General features: G+C 42.4%; 2 protein-coding genes across 3 annotated transcripts in view; one reads left to right on the forward strand and one right to left on the reverse strand.

The window, feature by feature from the left end:
* The window catches only part of cfap221 (cilia and flagella associated protein 221), a 34,317-nt gene extending 16,100 nt beyond the window's left edge, over positions 1–18,217 (forward strand). Inside the window, exons 18-24 of one of the 2 annotated variants that reach the window (XM_083522325.1) lie at positions 1,793–1,891; positions 2,018–2,131; positions 2,272–2,418; positions 4,545–4,645; positions 5,063–5,152; positions 5,900–6,013; positions 10,510–10,668. In XM_083522325.1, the coding sequence (XP_083378451.1) occupies positions 1,793–1,891; positions 2,018–2,131; positions 2,272–2,418; positions 4,545–4,645; positions 5,063–5,152; positions 5,900–5,987 (639 nt within the window). In that variant the 3' untranslated portion in view covers positions 5,988–6,013; positions 10,510–10,668. Of the gene's footprint in view, positions 1–1,792; positions 1,892–2,017; positions 2,132–2,271; positions 2,419–4,544; positions 4,646–5,062; positions 5,153–5,899; positions 6,014–10,509; positions 10,669–18,014 lie in introns of those variants that run through there. The other variant, XM_083522324.1, reaches the window with a different exon arrangement.
* Positions 18,218–18,564: 347 nt separating this feature from the next.
* Positions 18,565–20,210, reverse strand: LOC310715736 (cyclic nucleotide-gated channel cone photoreceptor subunit alpha). Its single transcript, XM_083522403.1, has one exon. The coding sequence runs from the start codon at positions 19,949–19,951 to the stop codon at positions 18,590–18,592; it is 1,362 nt and encodes a 453-aa protein (XP_083378529.1). The 5' UTR covers positions 19,952–20,210; the 3' UTR covers positions 18,565–18,589.
* Between the last annotated feature and the right edge of the window lie 4,248 nt (positions 20,211–24,458).

Genomic DNA, 24,458 nt, shown 5'->3' on the forward strand with positions numbered 1-24,458 from the left:
GCTAAGGTGATCGACCTGGTTCCTGACTGCCAGCATTCCCCGCTGGTTCCTGTGGATTACTTTCATACTGTGGATTATACCTTCGCTGTGGATTCCCCTTTCCATTCGGATTACACGGGCACTACGGACCCAACCCACATCACGTTTCATAAAGCTCTCGTTCCTCTGTCTATGTACTGAGCACTCCCAACAAACATGATAGAGCTACTCCCGCTTCCGGCTCGTGGTTGAAGACTTTTTCCTATTGGCCAAATGTGGGCATTTGCCAAAACTTCCCAAATTTTATTTTATTCTATTCCATTTTATTTTATCAGAAGTACGAGAGCCAAAATGTTCCAGTATGACAATGCAAAAAGTGTAGACCGTGAAGAACTTATGAGATCATGAATAGCTAAACATTTTTGGGATGATTTGGAACGTCAACTGCTTCCCAAACCTTCTCACCCAGTGCCTGACTTCTTCAATGCTCTTTCCACACATTATTTATTAGTACAAAGCCATTCTATAAAGAGTTTTTTTTCTAACAGCAAATGACAGATATCATATAATGTAATTTGGGGATTAACTCAGCCTTTACATTCAATCGTAAATTGAATTAAATCCTAAATTCCAGGTTCCCTTGGTTTACACCTTTATTTGCCTGCATTGGTTTACTAGCTATAATATCAGACAACAGCTTACCAAAAAAAAGGCAACACTCCAGAAACAAAACATTGAGGATCTGTTTTAACCATTTACAGAGGAACAAGTCAGGGCTTTGCTACAGAACTGCCAAGACCTTCAGGTGCATCAGGAAAGTGTGTGCATGTTCATGAAGTTTGGCTGTTCTCATCTGTTGTCATCTTTCTTATTTCAATCTCATCTCATTCTCAACATCTGTTCTCACTCTCCAGTGTTTTGTATTCTGCAAACTTTCTAACCACTAGGATTGCGGCGCTCTCACCGCTGCGGCCCGGGTTCGATCCCCGGTCAGGGAATCAACCCCAGCCATTAGGGTTGCACAAGCCTTAGTGCCGGTCCCAAGCCCGGATAAATGGGGAGGGTTGCGTTAAGAAGGGCATCCAGCGTAAAAACATTGTTTAAAGACTATAATAACAGTCTTGATGTCACTCAAATGAGAATGGGTTTCCATTTTGAGTCTGGTTCCTCTCGAAGTTTCCTCCTCATAACATCTAAGTTCTAAGAGTTTTTCCTTGTTACATTCACCATGGCTGCACATCAGGGATAAACACACATATTTAACTCTTAAATTCTAACAGCAAAAATAGAAATAAATTTGACTTGACAAAACTTTACTTTAACAACTTAATAAGGTGATTGATCAGCTATACAGATCATCTCATCAATCATGCCCTGTTAATTGTCCTCAAATATCTCCTATCAAATGTTTCTAGCAATCATAAACATATTGAGGGAGATACACTGACCAGGCAAAACATTATGACATTATAACATTATGAGTGGTGAGTCTTCATCAAGGCACCTGTTAAGTGGGTATAATATATTAGCAGAAACAGAAACAATGGAAACAGTGGTGAACCGGCGACATGGGTTGTGGATCGCTAGCCATAAAGTTATGCCTAGTCGATGTATGAAGGCTGACTAAACTCATTAAAATATAAGGATATTTGTGAGATCGTGTGAAATATAAAACTTAAAAGGTTATCCTTATAGGTTTAATTCATTTATGACAAAAGATCTAAGCTTGCTAGCTGCTGTTACTGTTAGTTTTTTCTCTCTTTGTTAAAAAACCTACACACTGCAACTTTGGTATTAATGGATACTTCTCCAGGTTCCTCAGCATTACAAGCAAATGCACTATCAGAAAGTGGCTGTGATTGATTCCGAATCCTCTTTTGTTCCCATCAAACAATTACGCAAAGGAGATCAGGTAACATTCAATAATGCTATTTCTTTGCATTTTCAAATTTAGTTGCCATTTTCATGTGCTGACGTGTTGTGTGTTTTTTCTGAACTGCTGCCCACGGTGATGTTTTCTGATACAAACCCCTTGAAGGAGAAGGAGCTGCAGGAACAGGAGAGAAGTAAACCAGATGTCAACCCCACTCTCTTTTTCAGGACTCCTCATAATGTGTTAAATCCACAAAATGCCCACCCACTCCGAATCTTTGTAAATACCTCCCTTTTCATTTCATCTTGTTCTCTTTAATCAGTGCCTAATAATTTAAGATTTTGTTAATGTGTTAAACCAGACCAGACAAATGAAGTGCTTCTTATACGTATTACTTATAATGTTCTTATCTACTTCAGAACCCTGCTCCGAGTGTACATGCCTTCAGACCAACCCCATTATATCTAGAGAGTGACCCAGAGTTCCACCTTTGTCCACTAACAAGAAACACCATCTGCACAGACCAAAATATCAAAAGCACTCAGAAGTTGTTTTTACACAGAGAGGTAAGCAGCTGTATAAGTGTTTATCTATTTTTATATGGCAGGAAATTGCGTATATCTTGGGTGTAAAACGGTAATAAAAACCGATCATGAATAAAATGATAATTTTAACATTATGATTTTATTTATAATTATCAGTGGTGAAGTGAAAAACACTGATTATCTTCTCATCATGGCACCTGTTATTTTGTGGGATCTATTAGGCAGCAAGTAAACATTTTCTCCTCTTTGTTGACGTGTTAGAAGCAGGAAAAATGGGTGAGTGTAAGGATTTGAGCGAGTTTGAAAAGGGCCAAATTGTGACGTCTAGATGTCTGGGTCAGAGCATCTCCAAAACTGCAGCTCTTGTGGGATGTTTCTGGTCTGCAGTGATCAGTGTCTATCAAAAGTGCTCCAAGAAAGGAACAGTAGTGAACCGGTGACAGGGTCGTGGGAAGCCGAGGCTCATTGATGCACATGGGGAGCGAAGGCTGATTCGTGTGGTCCGATCCAACAGACAAGCTCCTGTAACTTAAACTGATGAAGAGGTTAAAGCTGTTATTGTTAGCAGGATCAGGACTGTTTTGTCAGCAAAATGGGGACCTAAACAATATTAGGCAGGTGGTCATAATGTTATGCCTGATGGGTGCATAATCATGCTTTTAGATATCAGAAATCCAGAGTTTTTATGTTAAATATGCATTTTATGTACAGTTGAGTTCAAAGATTTCAGTCAGGTTTATAAGTATTTGTAAAGTGACATATTTTGTAATATTTGCTTTATTGTGAGGGGTGTGTTTGACCTGTTAGGAACTATAGCCATAGTTTAAAACATATTACCTCTAATTAAACTACTTGATAAGTAGTTTTATGGCTAGATATTTTTTAGAATACTTTATAGATCCGTAATGGAAATTGTTATTTAGCCAAGTGATGTTGGAAGCTGGGGTCAGACATGTTACAGCCCCCGGAGCACAGAGGGTTAAAGGCCTTTGTTTAAGGGCACAAGAATTACAGCATGATAATAAACTCCCGGCAGTCATCGACTGAAAAGAATTTGCATCCACCTATTTAAAAGAATACTTATATTTGTAATTATATTTATTTATCTAATTGCTTTTCAATTTAATTAATTTTTTTTGTAAACATTTTATTTATACTTTGAGCCTGTGATAGAGGGATTATGTATAAATGGCTGTAATTCCTGAATGTTTAATTAAAACATTTTGTTAAACCATGTGAACAGATAAAAGTCCATGTTCACACCTTGTATGCTTTATTTCCATTTATTGTAGTGGTGTATGGAGGCAAAAATAATTAAATATATGTCAGTCAAAAAACTTCTGCACCCAACTATCAGCGTAGGCTAAAGGTTTTCAAACTCAACTTTTTACAACTAAACTATTTTATGTTATAATTAATGTTATTAAGGGTATTTGTTCACATCAAATAAAATTGAAGCAGATTGACTGAAACTTTATTCAATATATTGCAATTGATTTATTTTAACAGTCTGGAAATGAAATTGATATAATTACTGTTTCAGGACCACACAGACAATGTGTCATTCTGGAAAGTTAAGAAAAGAACAAATTCAGTGACAACCAGTGACTAAAAATACTATTGCAACACCTAAGCTAGAAAGTCAAAACTTGGTTGCATTTGGGTTTTCGAGCAAGACAGTGGTCTTAAACATACCTTCAATATTAAAACAGAATAAGAATAAGCAAGAAAGTACTCAAACCTGACTGAGTTACACCAATTTTGTAGTGGAAAATGAGCAGAAAAGAAAGTATAACCATTAAACCTGGTTTACCCTGGTTCAAGCTATTTAAATGCAAAAAACCAAAAATACTAAAGAATTGCATGTAGGTCAAAGAAATCTTTATATCCAAAAAAAGCCGAACGCTCGTAGTTGGAAATGGCCTCTTATTGAAAATAATTAGATACCCTAATTGATTTAACATGAAATAACAATGAAATGTGTGTAGTTTCAAAAAACTGAATTTGAATGCCAGGGCTTTAACTTTGGAGCACTTTTTAGTAAAGTACTTTTAGTTGGAAAACACACATTTCTTAAAAATAAATATTGCACGTGAAAAGATGTTGAGAACCCAGTTATATAATTTTTTTTCTGATATATTTTACAGGAAATTATAAAAGGAACCTTGACATGGAAACAGTTTCCCTGTCTGGCACTGAACGCTGTTTCTTCAGTTCCAGCACTAACCAGCAGTCAAAGCCCACGCCTGTAAGAGTCAATGTAATCATGCATACAGACAATGGCCACCTTTATTGCTAACTCTATCCATAATGATTTGCCATCCATTTATTTATTTATTTGTTCATTTTCAGTAAGAGTTTTTTACTCTTAACGTTCCCAGGAGAAATACACACTGAATCTGATGACAGTTTATTACAGGGACTAAGCATTTGTTATATTTTTTATTATAATTTTCCTCCAGTGCTGCTTTGTTGTCCTGTACAGTTAATCCTGTATACTCAGTGTCCTGACATGTAATTACACATTATTTGGTTTTATGCACTGTGCTACTGCATTACATCACGTGTTCCATTCACTTGTGCTACAAATTTTCAACTCTGAGACACACAAGCATAGTCTGCTAGATCATGACTGCATCGTTGTGTTTGTTTTTTGTATATGTAGGTCTGATCCTTTCTGCAGTTTGGTGCTACCGCTGGAAGCCCCACCCCCACTGAAGGACCTTCCTGACAACATCAGAAAAGAAATTACAGAGTAAGATCTAATAATTCCTATTTATTCCTACATTTTGGAGCATCATAACATAGCAGTTTAATCCAGTAGACTTTAATATTTACATACAAACATAAATACTGAGATATAGTTTGTTTTCTGCCAAAAAAACATATTCATAGTGAAATGCAGTTCGAAGTAACAACTTGTAAAAAAAAAACATTTGTAGGTACTTAAGTTGCCACTAGTAGGCGCCAACACTTTTTGCATCCATTGGGAAAAAGGGGCAGGTGACTTTATCTAAAGGTCCACTGGTACCCAAATGTTTTTCAAGCGACACCCACATGTTCTCTGTGTCTGGGTCAGACTTGAGTCATTCACTGGAGACAAACGATGCAAAAATACTCTGTGTTTACCCGAGCCGATGCCATCAGACTAAATCCCACTAAACTGGCATGCATTAATTTTTCATTAATAGGGTTAAAGTGACTTTTTACTTGTCACTTTCTTCCCATATATAAGTGATGGTAGGAAGCTGGGGTCAGAGTGCAGGATCAGCCATGATACAGCACCCCTGGATCACAGAGGGTTAAGGGCCTTGTTAAAAGACCCGAGTGTCATCTTGGCAATACTGGGGCTTGAACTCCTGAGCCCCCCCCAAAAGATAGCAATTATTCAGTCAAATTTGTTTGGGGCCTTCCTTTGTTTAATTCTTTTTTTTCTGTATGAAATGGAAAGCTTATCAAAAAAGCAAAACAGTGCCATTCACAAAAAGTGTTCTTTCAACAGGACTGAAGGTGCAGGTGCTAATCTTAATCCTTCCATGGTTCAAGATAAGCTTATGGCCTATGAAAATTCGCCTCCTACAGCGATATAAGAAGATTCCATTAAAGATAATGGCAGGTAAACCAAAATAAGTGTGTGAAGTTTTCTAGCAGTTCCTCTTTAAGCATTTTCTACATTTTAGTTTAAATAAACTACCACCTTATCAGTCCTAATGATGACTTAATTAATGATATATAATATCTTATTTTATGTTTCTTTTAAGTTTTAATCACTTAAATAATATTTTGTTGGAGCTCTTTTTGTTCTGTTTAAACCAATACAAAATGCAGCTGTGAAGTGGAATTATGATGTCAGGAGCCCTGATCTAAAAGTGTTACACCAAATCTTACAAACTATGTAATAAAAATAAGATGATAAGAGGATGGAGGATGTTTTGGAAACTAAGCTGCTATTAGCATATAACGTATATTATTGTCAGGGATCTCCCTGCCACGCCCCCCTCGGTAGCTGTCAGGGATCCCCCTGCCATGCCCCCCCTCGGTAGCTGTCAGGGATTCACCTGCCACGCCCCCCTCGGCAGCAGTCACGCTGCCTCATTATGCCGTGCCGGCTCTGATTCCCGACAGCCGTGGCTCATTTAGGAGAGGACTATATAAACTCACGTTCTCGAGTCACAGGCTGTTGGTTCTTAAAGGTCATGCTGGTGATTGCCGTGGGTGCTCGACCGCCAGCATTCCCCGCTGGTTCTGACTCCTATTTCCGTTTGCCCGTGTGGATTACTCTTTGCCGTTGGAGTTTTACTTTAGTTTCCGGATTGGGCTTTCATTGTGGATTACTCGTCCCGAGCAGATATTCGTTTTTTTGTTTCTCTTCACAGCCTATGTGAGTGTTTTTTGGTTGAACTAATAAATAAACAATGATTGACTTCCTTCCACTTCCACGTCATGGTCGTCAGCCTGACAGAAGAACCGATTGTAACCGAAAGCGGATTCGCCCTACTGCGTTTTCAACTGCGATGGATTCCCACCGGAAGCTCAGTACCGCTCCTCGCGGTTCAGAACCGTGGATGCCGGATCATGCGAGTGCGGTTGCGCCACGCCCCTCAGCGAGCACGAGGGGATTCCCGGCTCGTTTCTCCGGGGAGAAAAGCGAATTGGGCGGATTCCTGAGGAGCACCGGCATGTATGTGGAGGAAAATTTTTCCCAGTTCCCCTCCGAACGAGCCAAGATCTCCTTCTGTATTTCCCTCCTCTCAGGTGACGCTCTCTCCAAAGCCAGCACGCTATGGAGCGGCAAAGGAGGCGATTTTGGCTCACTCACCGACTTCATCGGGCTGCTCCTGGGGATGTTGGGGATGAAGGTGGCGGGTCTCTACGACAGCCTCCTCGAGTATGAGAGCATTCCGTTCTTGATTTCTTCAGTGCGTGAGTCTCCATCCCAAAGCTTCCACAAGCGCGCGGCTCCGTTCCAGTGTTCCCACGAGCACGTGGCTCCGTTCCAGAGTTCCCACGAGCGCGCGGCTCCGTTCCAGAGTTCCCACGAGCACGAGGCTCCGTTCCAGAGTTCCCACGAGCGTGCGGCTTCGTTCCAGAGTTCCACGAGCACGTGGCTCAGTTCCAGAGTTCCCACGAGCGTGCGGCTCCGTTCCAGAGTTCCACGAGCACGTGGCTCAGTTCCAGAGTTCCCACGAGCGTGCGGCTCTGTTCCAGAGTTCCCACGCGCGTGCGGCTCTGTTCCAGAGCATCCAAGAGTGTGCGGCTCTGTTCCAGAGCATCCAAGAGTGTGCGGCTCCGTTCCAGAGCATCCAAGAGCGCACGGCTCCGTCACTGAGCTTCGACGAGTGCACGGCTCCGTTTCAGAGCATCCAAAAACGCGCGGCTCCGTCACTGAGCTTCGACGAGTGTGCGGCTTTATCCCAGGGTTTCTACAAGCGTGCTGCTCTGTTCCGGGGTTCCCGTGGGCGCACCGCTCCGCCACAGAGTCTCCACGAGCGCGCCACGCTGTCTCAGAGTTCCTATGAGCAGGACGCGCCATCTCAGAACATCTACAAGCGCGCCGCTTTGTTCAGAGGTTCCCACGGGCGCGCCGCGGCACCACAGAGTCTCCACGAGTGCGCCGCACCACCACAGAGTCTCCACGCGCACACCGCCACGCCACCATAGAGTCACGCCTCCGAGTCCCTCTCCAGGCAACGTCACGCCTCCGAGTCCCTCTCCAGGCGACATCTCTCCTCTGGTCTCTGGTCTCTGCCGGGGACGTCACACGGCCTCAGGACACCGCCCTAGGCATTTCTCTGTCTTTTATCTCCGCCAGGGACGTCCCCCAACCTCCGGTCTTCGTCATGGACACCATCCAGTTCTGGTTCTCCGCCGTGGGCGTTGCTCGGCCTCTGAACTCCGCTGAGGACGATGCTCCGCCTCTGATCTTTGCCAGGGACTTTGCTCAGCCTCCGGTCTTCTCTATGGGCATTGCTTCGTTCAGGACCTCCACACGGGATGCCGCTTCGCCTTGCTCTCCTCCTGGTTTTCCCCTGTCCCACGGCATGCTTACCGGGCCTCCTTTGACCCTGGGCGGTTGGAGAGGCCTTCCTCAGAGTGCCCTGGCCCGTCTGGCGTAGGTGGGTTTTGGGGCGTCGGGTGTCGCCCCTGGAGGGGAGGAGTACTGTCAGGGATCTTGTTATGCCGCGCCAGCTCTGATTCCTGACAGCCGTGACTCGTTTAGGAGAGGACTTTATAAACTCACGTTCTCGAATCACAGGCTGTCCTGTGGTCGTCAGCCTGACAATGGTCGTCAGCCTGACAATTATACAATCATGTAAAAAAGAAACTACATCCTCTTTTGAATTTTATAAAATTTTTCATGATCAACTCAATGACTGCAAGTTCCTGTGGCTGCAAACGAGCCCATATTATCGCTCCTCCATCGTCACGCTTGACAATTGTTATGAGGTTGTTTGTGCTGATTTGCTGTGTTACATTTTTTCTCCAAACATGGCTCCATTCATTCTGACCAAACATCTCCACTTAGGTTTTGTTTGTCCAAAGCGCATTGTTCCAGAAGCATTATGGTTTGTTCAGATGCAAATTTGCATACCTAAGTCATGCTGCTCTGTTATTTTTAGACACAAAACATAATTGCTCAGCCTTTTTTAAATTGCACTGTTATCAACTTTTACATTTAACATGCTAACTGAGACTTTTGCAGTTTCTCTAAGCACTGCATGGTCTGACCAATTTGCTGGGATTATCCATTCCTGGCAACCTAAATGTTTTCCACTGAATCATCTTCCTCACTGTATAATTGTCAGGGATCCACCTGCCACGCCCCCTTTGGTGGCTCGCTATGCCTCCGCTCTCCCTAGAGCTCCAGGTTTACCCATGCACACCTGGGGCTCATCATCAATCATGCCTCCACTCTCTCTGGAGCTCCAGGCCTAACTATGCACACCTGAAGCTTATCATCACTCCACCCCGCTCCTACATAAACCCCCCTCTCACATTCACTTGCCGTTCGTTATTGTATGTGTTAGATGTTACGTACTGCTGCATGGCTTCACGGTTGCATGCAGTACTCTCCTCTGTCCATCCCATTCGGACTCTACTATCCGGTACCGGCTGTGCTTCTCCTCCCCGCGCATCTCAGATCAGCTACACTTCTCCCCTAGCGCACCTCGGACTCTTTCAACCTAATGACTGCCGTGTGTGTGCATGAGTGCGTGTGAGCGCGTGTGCGTGCGTGTGTGAGTGTGCTCGTGTGTATCTCCCTCATCTTATTATTAAACCTGAGCGAGCTGTATTCCGGCGTCCGCCTTCTGTTTCACTCACACCCTGACAATAATGTTGAGCTTTTAATGTTTTGAAAAAGGCCTTATAACCTTTTCCAGATTGATGGGCAGCTATAACTGCTTCTCTAAGATCATTGGTATTGTGTTAAAACAAACCTGAATGTTCCAGCCCAACAAAATCGGTGGTCACAATTTGATCGATTTCCTTAATTCCTGTGGAAGCAGGGTTTGGTTAGTTTTTCACACTTTTTTTATTTCATTTTGGTTTGACTTTTGAGGAATAAATAAAGACACATGTAATATGTTATGTAAATATGTTGTTCGTCTAAAGTTGCATTTAGCAAATTTTAAGACTGGATAAAAACAAAAAAAATGTATATGTAAAACTACATACTTTTAGGAGGATGTACTTTTTTTATACATATTACTGTAGCATATACAGTATACTTATATCAATATACTTTAGATCAGGGGGTCACCAACATGGTGCCCGTGGCAAGGACCACATGAGTAGCCCATGGGCCTTTTCTAAAAAAATAGCTGTTTCGTACATTGTTCCTACTTCCTACTGAAAACTGTGTGTATCAAACTGGTAGCCCAGTACCCAAAAAGTAGCTCTCAGTTTCAAAAAGGTTGGTGACCCCTGCTTTAGATTTTCAGATCAGATATACTTATGTATAAGCAGTGCAGATAATGTGTTGATATACAGTACAGATATACATGTGGCAGCAGAAGTGTGACCAAGCTTGTAAATGGGGGCGAAGAGGAAGTGAGTGGTAAGGATCACACACCTGTAGGTAATCTAAATAATCAGAGTTCTTTGTTGCAGTGAGTGAGGACGAGGATCTGATCTGTAAAAGAAAAGTGTCTAGAGGGAGGGAGACGCCGAGCTGAATCTGTGTACATCTGTGTATAGGCTTACAACACTGTAAAAGTAAATCATGAAAGCATGATTGCAGCCAAATAAAGCCAGTTTGATATTTTTGAACCCCATCACCGGACTCATTTTTTTACACTCTGAGCTAGCAAGCTCTCCACAATACAGTGCATCCGGAAAGTATTCACAGTGCTTCACTGCTACATTAATTGTTTTCCTCAAAACTCTACATAGCAATACTGCATATTGACAACGTAATAGAAGTTTGTTTGAAATCTTTGCAAGTTAATTAAAAAGCAAGAACAACAATCCCCAAGGAATCATCTGTAGGCCTCTAAAACAGGATTTTATCGAGATTTGGGGCAGGGTACAGTAACATTTCCATCATCCGTAAATGGTAGAAGTTTGGAACCACCAGGACTCTTCCAAGAGAGGATTGGTGTAGGAACGGCCGGAACACCTCATTCATGAAGCCCTGGAACACGCCCGGTGAGATTGAAAGGCCGTATGGCATGACCCGGTACTCGTAGTGGCCAGCAGGAGTGATGAAGGCGGTCTTCCACTCGTCTCCTTTCCAGATAAGCGCGAGGTTGTAGGCACTCCTGAGGTCGAGCTTGGTAAAAAGCGTGCCTCGCGGAGGTCCTCTAGTGCGGCAGGGACTAGCGGGAGCGGATAAGAGAGAGGTGCTATGAGGGCATTAAGGTTACGGTAGTCGATGCATGGCCGGAGGCCCCCGTCCTTCTTCGCCACGAAGGCTGCGGGAGAGGAGGACGGGTTGATGAAACCCTGGTCGAAGGCCTGTTGAATGTACCGTTCCATAGATGTGCATTCAGGAATGGATAAGGGGTAAACCCGGCCCTTCGGGAGCTAAGCTCTAGGAACCAGATCGATGGCACAATCCCAGGGTCGGTGAGGAGGTAGTCGGGTTGCAGCCTGTTCGCTAAACACATCCGCGAACCCGTGGTATTCTGGTGGGATCTCTACCTGAGATGGTGTAGGGGAATTCTCGACCCATGTGGCAGCCATGGTCACCCCTCTGGTGGGTGGAGTAGGAAGGTGGCAGAGGCAGTGTTTGTGGCACCAGGGGCTCCATTCGAGAATGTCACATGGGCTCTAGGAGCACCGAGGCGAGTGTTTAATCAGCCACGGCCGCCCTAGGATGGTGCTCACGGTTGAATCCTCTAGGAGCATGAACTGTATCTGTTCCTGGTGAAATAGACCGACCTGGAGGGTGATGACGGGAGCGCAATTGCTCACCTCAGCACGTTGGAGTCGAATTGTGTACTGTGGAAGGGAGTGACCCGGATTGCCACAGTACGAACAGGCCCCGGTGGCTCGGTGTCTCTCTCTCTCTATCTCTCCTGGACAGGCGTTGAAACCCCAACTGCAGTCCCTGATGCGGTGGCCGATGCAGCGGGAGGCGTGTATTCAGGCACGTGGCAGGCAGATAGATGTTGCGAAATACGAATAGAACGTTGAATAAAGGTCTCTAGTCCTATCGTATCATCATGGCTGGCCATTGCCATACGAATTTCCAGATTCAAACCTTGCCGATACAGTCTCATTTAATCCGCTAGAGGCCGCTAGAGTGCGGAAACGAAGGCTGTACTCCGCTACGCCGTCCGCTCCTTGGTGGAGATTCAGGAGTTGATCCGCGGTGGTTAGCGCTCCCGTTGCCGTGCAAAAAACCTCCGTTACGTGCGCCGTGAATGCAGCAAAGGTGGTGAGAGCTACGCTGTTTGCGCTCCACATGGCGCGGGCCTACGGGAGAGCTCTTCCAGATAACAACGAGATCAGGAAGGCGATTTTAGCGCGGTCGGAGGAAAATCGGTGTGGCTGCATGGCGATGTATAGTTCCACCTGGAGCAGGAAGCCTCGGCATTCAGCCGCATCTCCGGAGAAGGATTTAAGGAGAGCCATCCGATTGCTGGAAGGAGGGGAAGGTGTTGGAGGTGGAGCCCGGTGAACCGGGTTAATGGCGACCGCAGCCCGGAGCGCTCCGATTAACTCCCGGAGGAGATCTGCGCTCGCACTCGGTTGCGGCTCTGGCTCCATAGCTAAGGCTGCGTGGTTCTTTTCACCTTCTTTTTGTAAGGTCAGTTCTTCTGTCACGGTCGTGGAGTGACCGAAGCAAAACCGGAGTTGTAAGAAAGCTGTTTTATAATGAGGAAACAGAAAACAATGTAAAGCAAACCAAAACACTAAACGGAAAGAAAAGAGTTCTTCATGAAGGAAGATCAGATCGGTCTCGGGAGGGAATGAGATCGCTGTAGTATCCACAGGAACGTAGAACGTCGATAGTGCAGTCATAAGTGTTCTTCCACGTAAGTAAGTAGAACTGACGGTGAGTGAGTGAAGGCGAGGGGTTTAAGTAGGGCTGCTGGTTAATGAGCTGCAGGTGCAGGTACTTAGTATGATGGGGACAGGCTACATGTGCAGAGCCGTGGGACGGCGTGGCAGGCTGTTCCCTGACAAATTCAAAGTTATTTGTGTTATCATAGAGCTTTAGATGATGTAGTTGATGTCTAAAGCCCTCCTCTATGACTTTGTTTTCATCCGGATTTCACATCTTATTTATGGCCTCATTAATGATTTTTATTTTTAAGTAAAAATTTACTTGTGCACTAGATGCCTTATCTGTGCACTTTCCTAAACCAATGCTATAGTAAAAGCAATTGTCAGCTATTTTAACAATAATGAGCTCATAAATCTTGTCTATGTACCTAAATACTTAAAACTAGAGTTATAGATTTCAAGCCCCACTATTGTTCCTGTTTCTCTTTAACCTTTTCAAAAACTCCCTCTTGAAAAATATTGAACAGTTATAGCTCCTTAACACGATGAACATGGACTTCATTTCATCTTTACCCTGTAACCTCTAACTGGGGTTAAATGAAATACTCATATCCCAGGGATGTTAGGAAGCTGGGGTCAGAGCACATGGTCAGCCATAATACAGCACTCCTGTAGCACAGAGGGTTAAGGGCCTTGCTCAAAAGCCCCCCAAAAAGAGGCAGCTTGGCAATACTGGGATAGGTTGGGCTTGAATCCCCAACCTACCAATCAGTAACCAACCACTGAGCTATCATTGCAAACAAATATTTTTCAGTAAATTCTTAGAGATGCAGAACGTTTCACACACTTGGGTTGGTGCACACAAAGAACAATCCCATTAACTTATGAGAACCCAAGGGTAATTATCACAGAGACCAAGTTACTAAAAATAAGTTTAAACAGGCCCTGTATGTGATTCAGCAATTCTGCTAAATGTAATGCTGAATCGTTAATACACAATCACTAATTAATCCCCCTAACAACTCAAAACAAGAAAGAGTACTATTTCTATCTTTGCTATATCGTATCTAAAATGCTAAGGTTTTTAATTGTTAAATTGTGTGCGAAGTTTCTGGGTTTTATCTGGTTGACACCAAATGTCCATTCATTGTTAAATATATATCATCTGTTCACAGATGATGACTCTAGTGTAAATCTGTTCATGGTGATTATAGTCCTGTGCCATTGTAGCAGTCTGTTTTTATTCATTTCACCCCAAATTCATCTTTGTTCATGAGTTTAACCCTCCATAGTAACCTGAGGGATCTTTAGACTGTTCACCTAAAACCATCCTTAGCAACAAAACCCTCCAGGAGAGAAGAAATGAATAAAGGCAGATTACTGTCATTACTGAAAGTGTATATTTACCTTAACATATACAGTTGTTGCATTTAGCAGACGCCTTTGTCCAGAGCGACGTACAAAAGTGCTTTGAGTCTCTATCAATGAATACATTTACACTGGTACACTAGATAACAATTTAAATTAAATCAGACTACAACTCTGTTGATTTTTTTTTTTTTCCTTTACTAAACAAAGCAAACTTGAAAAGTGTTACTTTAAGTGTTTTCAGAAGAGGAAGGTCTTTAACTGTCGCTTAAAGATATTTGTGAATATGGTTGAAGAGATTTTAAAATAACAGTTTATTTCACAGTTTTATATTTTTGGAAGGAATCTCCAGTGCCAGTGCTTTGTAACCATCAGAGATAAATGTGTCTCTTTCTGTATTCTAACCATGTCTGAAGGTCTAAAGGATAATAAGCATTTATTTATATCTCTAACGTAATAGGCTGCATTTTTTGCTTGGCTAACCTCTATAAAAAGAAATGGCTGATCAGGAAACAACTGTTTCCTGCAAGTAAGAACAGATTTTTGTAGATGTTCAACAGCATTTTATATAACTATAAAAGGTCATTCTTTAGAAATAATAAAATGTATATTTCTAAAATCAAGGTTATGGTTTGGAAAATTAATGTTCAAGAAAAATGAAACACATACATACATACATACATACATACATACATACATACATACATACATACATACATGATTTTTTTTATATGATAGCCTGCTCCATGTTTTATTCCTTACATTTGCAGAAGGCACTACAATTTGATATAAAATATACATTTGTCATTTCTGATTTTCAACATATTTCTTTACTCATGTTGTCAAGTACTATAGGCTATAATATTGCACTTAAGGCTGTCAAAAGTAACACGTTAATTAGTGGTCTGTTTGAGCAATTGTATTAAAAATGTAAAGAAATAAATCGAGAAAAAATTTTAACCTTTAACGCAACACGCATTTGTTTACGGCATTCTTTCTTTACTCCTTCCATACTCCTATCTGTGTGGAAAAGTTTCGTTCGGTGTCCTGATGATTTACGTAATTTAAAGCACCATAATTACTTTAAAACATTCAGCTTCCTCAGCAAGGCAGTTGTCTGTTTGGGGTTGTTATGTTGGAAATCTGCCGTTCGGTCCAGTTTCTGAAGGGAGGGCATCATGTTCTGCTAGAATGTCACAGTACCTGTTGGAATCCATGTTTCCCTCAATGAACTGCAGGTCCCCAGTACCAGCAGCACTCATGCAGCCCCAGACCTTGATGCTACCACCACCATGCTTCTAGGCAGGACACAATTTTCTCGGTCTTCCCCAAAGGGGTTTCCCCACACATGCTGGACACTATCTGAGCCAAACAAGTTTAATCTTAGTCGCATCAACCACAGGACATGGTTCCAGTAATTCATGCTCTTGGACAGGTTGTCTTCAGCCAACTGCTTGCAGGCTTTGCCATGAGGTACCATGTTGAACATCCAGTGGTCAGTATGAGAGAACTGTACTTAAAGTACCAAATTTTAACTGCTCTAATACAAGATACATACATTTGTATGGTCCTGTCAAGCAGACAAAAACATGTGGCTTTACATGGTTACATGATGTATAGCTGATTTTTCTGGTATCAGTTTTTTACCTCACTACAGTGGAACCTCGGAGCTCGCGGCCTCAGTGCTCGCGACCTCGCATGCTCGCGACTTTCATTCCGACCGGCGACTCTCATTCAGATTGGCTCGTGAGCAACCGCGAGCTGCAAGTGAATAGTGATTTTTTTTATCAAAATCGTGTGGATTGAACAATAAATACAATGGCCCCTAAACATCCATCATCGTCACCAAGTGGTGGAGAGAAAAAAAAGCGTTCGATGTCTGTAATGAACCTTCATCAAAAAGTTGAAGTTTTGGACATTCTTCGTGGAGGAATGTCGAATAGTGCGGTTGGAAAGCGTTTTGGTGTTAATGAAAGCACAATAAGATCAATAAAAAAGAAAGAGAGTGAAATACGGCAGGCAGTTACTATGAGTTTTAAAGAAAGTGCGAAATATGCAACGAAAGTGAGAGATAGAAATATTATCAAGATGGAAAGTGCTTTGTCTCTGTGGATCGACGATCGACTGGAAAAAAATGCCATCCAAAACTTATATCATGAAAGATGAGTTAAAGGCTCCAGGATTTAAAGCGCAAAAAGACCGAGTGACTTTAATCATGTGTGGCAATGCAGCTGGGCATATGATAAAACCCGGCTTCATATATAAGTCTGCTAATCCACAGGCCTTAAAAAATTAAAATTAAAATTTGTTGCCTGTCTTCTGGATGTCGCATCCAAAAGCATGGATAACGAAGACATTAATATCAAACTGGTTTCATCAGTGTTTCATTCCTGAAGCACGCACACACCTACATGATTTGGGAATGGAGTTAAAAGTCTTATTAATCATAAACAATGCTGGTGGTCACGCAGTGGACTTGAAGTACAAAGGCGTTCAAGTATAGTTTCTGCCTCCCAACACCACCTCACTTCTGCAGCCCATGGATCAAGGGGTTATCCGTGCCTTCAAGGCACTTTATACAAGAAATTCTCTTCAACACCTTGTTACTGCAATGGAGCAGGATGAAGATTTCTCCATCAAGGCATTTTGGAAATCTTTTTCCATTGCATCGTGCCTTAAGGTAGTTGAATCTTCGTTCAAAGATCTCAAGAAACAGACAGTAAATTCTTGCTGGAAGAATTTACTGCCTATGTTTGTGAATGATCACAAAGGCTTCTCTCCAGAAGATATTCAGTCTAATGCTGTACAAAATGCAGTAAAGCTTGGAAAATTGTTGGGAGTTGAAGGCTTCACTGACATGACAACGGAGGAAGTTGAAGAGCTGATTGAAGTCCATTCAGAAACACTGACTGAAGAGGAACTCCTCGAGCTTACAAAATCTGCCAGCGAGGAAGAGGAGGATGAGGGAGAAGAAAAAGAACCAGAAGAAGATGAGGGCCTTACTATAGAAATGTTAGCAGAAGCAGCTCGTACACTTGCTGCTTTGAAACAACAATTTCAAGATCGTGATGCAAACATGGTTAGGTCACTGCAGTTCGGAAATGGGTTAGACAGTGTCTTTTTACCATATAGAGAATTGCTGCCTGAGTTAAAAAAAAAAAAACCCTAGACAGCAATTAGCCATTACCATGTTCTTCAGCCCCATAAAAAAGGCAGCTCAGGAACCAGCCCAAGCACAAGTGGAAATATTAATGGAGGAAGATGAGGCTCTCGAAGAAGAAGTGGATGAGCCTCCACCCTTAAAAGATTATTAAATCTTCCAATTTGCTGTGCAATACAGAAACCTTCATCTTCATCGTATTGCACAGCATAACTTCTCATCATAATCATCAGACACACTTCAGCATACTATATAAAGTGACTACCCATTACTGTATTTTCTGTACTGTATTTACTGTATTTTCTGTACTTCTCTACTGCATACTTTACTGTACCTGTACTTTATTTTTTTTAATTAAGCATTGTAATTGCTGTTAATTTACATAAAGTATTGTTAAAATAGTCTAATAATTAAGTGTTATGGAGTGAAATAGTGTTATTTACTCATTAAAATCGATTTCGTATAGTGTTCTTTGGGTTTTTACTGGGTTGAAAGGGGCGTATCAAAAGGTTGCGAAAATTCGGAACTCGCGACCGGTCTTGGTCCCTAACCCTCGCGAGCTCCGAGGTTCCACTGTATTTAGTTTTCGGACAACGTTTTACTTTCACTTATTTAATTTTTCTCCATTTTGCAGAAATTAAACTGGGCCTCGTTTATAAAACATTCGCCATCGACATGATTGGAACAAACAAACACCCTTGTGTCAACTGCATCCAAAGTTCAAATAAACCTGGGTTCTCTGGGTAACTGAACAAGGTTCTCTTTCCCTCACATCCAAGCACACTTCTTTGGAGACATTTTTCTCCAGCAAGTCCGCAACAGAATGAAGCACTGTGATGGGTGTGTTCTTGCTCTCGTTCTGGTTGCTATGTGTGTGTGTGTGTGTGTGTGTGTGTGTGTGTGTGTGTGTGTGTGTGTGTGTGTGTGTGTGTGTGTGTGTGTGTGTGTGTCCATACAAGGAATTCTGCTCTTCATGAGTCATACTAAAGAAAAAACTTTTTGGAGGTTTTACAAATCAAAAATATATTTAGCACATATGTTTAGCATGAGAATCCAAATCTGTTAATCAGAATGCATAAAATTGTATTAGGCACCAACTTTAACCTAATCAGGATGTGGTCACCCATTTAGTGACAATCTTGAGATGTGCAATATTTATGCTTTTTTGGATTATTGGTCTTTCCTATTCTTTTGCACTTCAAGATCCAATCATATTACTTTCACTCTGGCCTCTATATTGATGATCTTTTGCTTGATTCTACCCTGGCTGTTTGCCCACTCTGCTGAAATGTGTGTTAATTTGGCTTGCATCATCTCTATCTTAGTTTCCATTGTGGTCACCTTGCCTTCCAGGTCTTTTTCATCTACCTGGTTGGCCGCTGTCTCATCAATCAAGCCATCCTTCAGCAATATGGCCCGACCTTTTTCTTCCAGAACAGTCTTGGCTTCAGGGTATTCAATCAGAGCCTCCATGAGATCGTCTTTTGAGAGGGCGAAAAGGTCTGAGTAACCAACACTACGAATGTTGGCAGTCCGACGATTTCCAGCTTTACTGCCCTTGATGCCCAAGATACTGATCTCACCAAAATAGGCACCCTCACTCAGTACTACAAACTGTGTTATTCCATCGTCTGCTACCACAGCAAGGTTACCTTTTTTGATAATATACATTTCACGACCAATGTCACCCTTCTTGCAGATATAGTCTCCAGGACTAAAGATCTGTGGCTGAAGCTTGAGCACTAGCTCGACAAGCAGTCCTGCCTCACAATCCTGAAATATTCGCACCTTCCTCAGTGTATCCAAATGCACACTAATGGCAATCTCTGCCCTTAACTTATCTGGAAGGTATTTAAGAACGCCCTTGTCATCCGAGGTCTTGTCTTCTGTCCAAAGGTAGTCAAACCACTTGACGACACGAGTCTCTAGATCCTTGCTGACATTACGGAACTGCATGTATTGCTTAATAGAGTCAATTTTGGATTGAAATAAAGCACGTGAAGCATTCATGTTGGCGATCATAGCACCAACATTACCAACAATTGTGGCAAAAATGAGCACACCTATGAGGAAATCAACAACAACAAACAAATACTCGACATCCCTAACGGGTGGCGGAGTTTCCCCAATAGTGGTTAGGATGACTGTGGACCAGTAGAGGCAATAGGTATATTTCATTGACAGGCGGCCATACTTAGGATCACTAATGTTAGGGTAGACCCATTCATCAGACCCAAAGCCAAGTGTTTTGGAGATAGCATAAAAAATGCAGGCATTCCAATGAATGATTATTAAAATATAGAGTACAATGTTGCTGATTCTAAATATATTAGGAAGGTTGGTCCTTGTCTCAGTTCGGTAAAAAAACTCAAAAAGACGAGGCATTTTGAAAAGCCGATTGAACCTCAGTGCGGGACTATTAATTCCAAAACGCAACATCAATAAATCTGTTGGTAGCATGCTTATTAGGTCATATTTGAATTGGGGTGTTTTTTTGTAATGGTCCCACAGCTTCTTTATATTGTTAACCAGCAAGCCTTGCTCCAGAAAACCTGGCAAAACATATACCATCAATATTCATTAACACATAATGTATGCAACAGTTTATATTTCTACATTAGAGTACATTAATTAATTAAATGCACATATATTCTATAATATATGTGATTCACCTGTTCTGGATCTTATAAAAGTGTCAATGTAGTAGATAACATCTGAAGTGTAGTCCAGTATGATCCACAGGATGGTGTAATCTTTTTGGACCTCACTGAAACAGGATCTAAAATATAATGATATTTCAAAACAATCTATCAGAATATCATTTCATACTGTTAATTATATGGCAGGAAATAAATGTTAGAATTTGACAAAATATTAACCAAAGGTTTTTTTTGTATTTTTTAATACAAAACATTCAACCAAAAGCATTTTTAATACATCATTGGTAAATGTACTTTCCTAGTGTACTCAGAGACTAAATACAAACTCGAAAGTTGGGACACTGTACAAATTGCACAATTTGTACAGTGTCACAACTTTCGAGTTTGTATTTAGTCTCTGACAAATCTCATAAACTCATATTTTATTCACAATAGAATATAGATAACATATCAAATGTTGAAAGTGAGACATTTTGAAATGTCATTCCAAATATTGGCTCATTTTGGATTTCATGAGAGCTACACATTTAAAAAAAAAGTTGGGACAGGAAGAAATAAAAGGCCGGAAAAAAATGTACACATAAGGAACAGCTGGAGGACCAATTTGCAACTTAGTAGGTCAATTGGCAACATGATTGGGTATAAAAAGAGCCTCTCAGAGTGGCAGTGCCTCTCAGAAGTCTAGATGTGTATAGGATCACCAATTCCCCCAATGCTGCGGCGAAAAATAGTGAAGCAATATGAGAAAGGAGTTTCTCAGAGAGAAATTGCAAAGAGTTTGAATTTATCATCTACAGTGCATAATATCATCCAAAGATTCAGAGAATCTGGAACAATCTCTGTGCATAAGGGTCAAGGCTGGAAAACCATACTGGATGCCCGTGATCTTCGGGCCCTTAGACGGCACTGCATCACATACAGGAATGCTACTGTAATGTAAATCACAACGTGGGCTCAGGAACACTTCCAGAAAACATTGTCGGTGAACACAATCCGGCTAAAACTCTATAGGTCAAAAAAGAAGCCATATCTAAACATGATCCAGAAGTGCAGGCGTTTTCTCTGGGCCAAGGCTCATTTACAATGGACTGTGGCAAAGTGGAAAACTGTTCTGTGGTCAAACGATAAAATATTTGAAGTTCTTTTTGAAAAACGCTATGTTATCCATACTAAAGAGGATAAGGACAACCAAGTTGTTATCAGCGCTCAGTTCAGAAGCCTGCATCTCTGATGGTATGTGGTTGCATGATCCAAGTTCTAGAACAACATATGCTCCAATCCAGACGTCGTCTCTTTCAGGGAGACCTTGCATTTTCCAACATGACAATGCCAGACCACATACTGCATCAAATTACAGTCTGTAGTCCAGATCTTTCACCCATAGAAAACATTTGGCACATCATAAAGAGGAGGATGCAACAAAGAAGACCTAAGGCAGTCGAGCAACTAGAAGCCTGTATTAGACAAGAATGGGACAACATTCCTATTCCTAAACTTGAGCAACTTGTCTCCTCAGTCCCCAGACGTTTGCAGACTGTTATAAAAGGAAGAGGGGACGCCACACAGTGGTAAACATGGCCTTGTCCCAACTTTTTTGAGATGTGTTGATGCTATGAAATTTAAAATCAACTTATTTTCCCCTTAAAATGATACATTTTCTCAGTTTAAACATTTGATGTCATCTATGTTTTATTCTGAAAAAAATATTGAAATTTGAAACTTCCACATCATTGCATTCTGTTTTTATTCACAATTTGTACAGTGTCCCAACTTTTCCCAAATTTTGGAATGATTTTAATAAATAAACATAAGAACATAAGAAAAACTCTGTGAAATATAGTAATTAGGCTACTAAGAACAAAACCCAGCCATTAGGGGGGCACAAGCCAGTGTACTCTTAGTGCCGGTCCCAAGCCCGGGTAAATGGGGAGGGTTGCGTTAGGAAGGGCATCCAGCGTAAAACATGTGCCAAATCAAATATGCGGATCACAAATGAGAATTTCATACCGGATCGGTCGAGGCCCGGGTTAACAACGACCGCCACAGGTATCGTTAGCCGACAGGGTACCGGTGGAAATTGGGCTACTGTTGGCCGAAGGAGGAGAAGGAGAGGAGGAAGGCGTCTACAGAGACGGCAGGAAAAGGAGCAGTGTAGGAGAGTAGAGGTTCGGGTTGGTACTTTAAATGTTGGTACTATGACGGGTAAAGGGAGAGAGATAGCTGATATGATGGAGAGGAGAAAGGTAGATGTGTTGTGTGTTCAGGAGACCAAGTGGAAAGGGAGTAAGGCCAGGAACATTGGAGGTGGGTTTAAACTGTTTTATCATGGTGTGGATGGGAAGAGAAATGGTGTATGGGTGATTCTGAAGGAAGCGTACAGTAAGAGTGTAGTGGAGGTGAAGAGAGTTTCTGATAGGGTGATGATCGTGAAGGTGGAAGTTGAAGGGATGATGATAAATGTCATCAGTGCCTATGCTCCACAAGTTGGCTGTGAGATGGAGGAGAAAGAAAGATTCTGGAGTGAATTAGATGAAGTGGTAGATGGTGCACCTAGGAAAGAACGATTGGTGATTGGGGCAGACTTTAATGGGCATGTAGGTGAAGGGAACAGAGGTGATGAGGAGGTGATGGGTAGGTATGGTTTTAAGGAGAGGAATGTGGAAGGGCAGATGGTGGTAGATTTTGCTAAAAGGATGGAAATGGCAGTGGTGAACACGTATTTTAAGAAGAAGGAGGATCATAGGGTGACGTATAAGAGTGGAGGAAGGTGCACACAGGTGGATTATCTTCTGTGTAGGAGATGCAACCTGAAGGAGATTGGAGACTGTAAGGTGTTGGCGGGGGACAGTGTAGCTAGACAGCATCGGATGGTGGTCTGTAGGATGGTTTTGGAGGCGAAGAAGAAGAGGAGAAAAGTAAGGTTTGAAAGAAGAATAAGATGGTGGAAACTGAAGGAGGAAGAGTGTAGTGTGAGGTTCAGGGAAGAGGTCAGACAGGGGCTTGGTGGTGGTGAAGAGGTGCCGGATGATTGGGCAACTACTGCAGGAGTGATGAGGGAGGCAGCTAGAAAAGTACTTGGTGTGACATCTGGAAATAGAAAGCAAGACAAGGAGACGTGGTGGTGGAATGAGGAAGTGCAGGAGAGCATTAGGGGAAAGAGATTGGCAAAACAGAAGTGGGATCGACAGAGTGATGAGAAGAGTAGGCAGGAGTACAAGGAGATGCGGCAGCAGGTTAAAAGGGATGTGGCGAAAGCCAAGGAAAAGGCATATGAGGAACTGTATAAGAGGTTGGACACTAAGGAAGGAGAAAAGGATTTATACCGATTGGCCAAGCAGAGGGACCGAGCTGGGAAGGATGTACTGCAAGTTAGAGCAATAAAGGATGGAGAGGGAAATGTGTTCACTAGTGAGGAGAGTGTGTTGAGAAGATGGAGGGAGTATTTTGAGCAGCTGATGAATGAGGAAAATCAGAGAGAGAGAAGGTTGGAGGATGTGGAGTTGGTGAAGCAGGATGTAGATAGGATTAGTAAGGAGGAAGTGAGAGCAGCGATTAAGAGGATGAAGAATGGAAAGTCGGTTGGACCAGATGACATACCGGTAGAAGCGTGGAGATGTTTAGGAGAGATGGCAGTGGAGTTTTTAACCAGATTGTTTAACAGGATTCTGGAAGGGGAGAGGATGCCTGAGGAATGGAGAAGGAGTGTGCTGGTACCGATCTTTAAGCATAAGGGAGATGTGCAGACCTGCAGTAACTACAGGGGAATTAAGTTGATCAGTCACACCATGAAGTTATGGGAAAGAGTAGTGGAAGCCAGGCTGAGAGAAGAGGTGACCATCTGTGAGCAACAGTATGGTTTCATGCCGAGGAAGAGCACCACAGATGCCTTATTTGCTTTGAGGATGTTGATGGAAAAGTATAGAGAAGGACAGAAGGAGCTGCATTGTGTATTTGTGGATTTAGAGAAAGCGTACGACAGGGTGCCGAGAGAGGAGTTGTGGTATTGTATGAGGAAGTCAGGTGTGTCAGAGAAGTATGTGAGGGTGGTGCAGGACATGTATGAGGACAGTGTGACGGCAGTAAAGTGTGCAGTAGGTACGACAGACTCGTTCAGGGTGAAGGTTGGACTGCATCAAGGATCGGCCCTGAGCCCTTTCCTGTTTGCAGTGGTGATGGACAGGTTGACGGACGAGGTCAGACAGGAGTCTCCCTGGACTATGATGTTTGCAGATGATATTGTGATTTGTGGTGAGAGTAGAGAGCAGGTTGAGAAGAGCCTGGAGAGGTGGAGATATGCGCTGGAGAGAAGGGGAATGAGAGTCAGTAGGAGTAAGACAGAGTACATGTGTGTGAATGAGAGGGCAGTGGAGTGATGCGGTTGCAGGGAGAAGAGGTGGAGAAGGTGGAGGAGTTCAGGT

Source organism: Silurus aristotelis (assembly GCF_946808225.1).
Source record: "Silurus aristotelis genome assembly, chromosome: 20".
Classification (NCBI taxonomy): Eukaryota; Metazoa; Chordata; class Actinopteri; order Siluriformes; family Siluridae; genus Silurus; species Silurus aristotelis.

Excerpts from the sequence above, each read along its gene's own strand:
- LOC310715736 (XM_083522403.1), bottom strand. The coding sequence starts at position 19,951 with ATGGTATATGTTTTGCCAGGTTTTCTGGAGCAAGGCTTGCTGGTTAAC.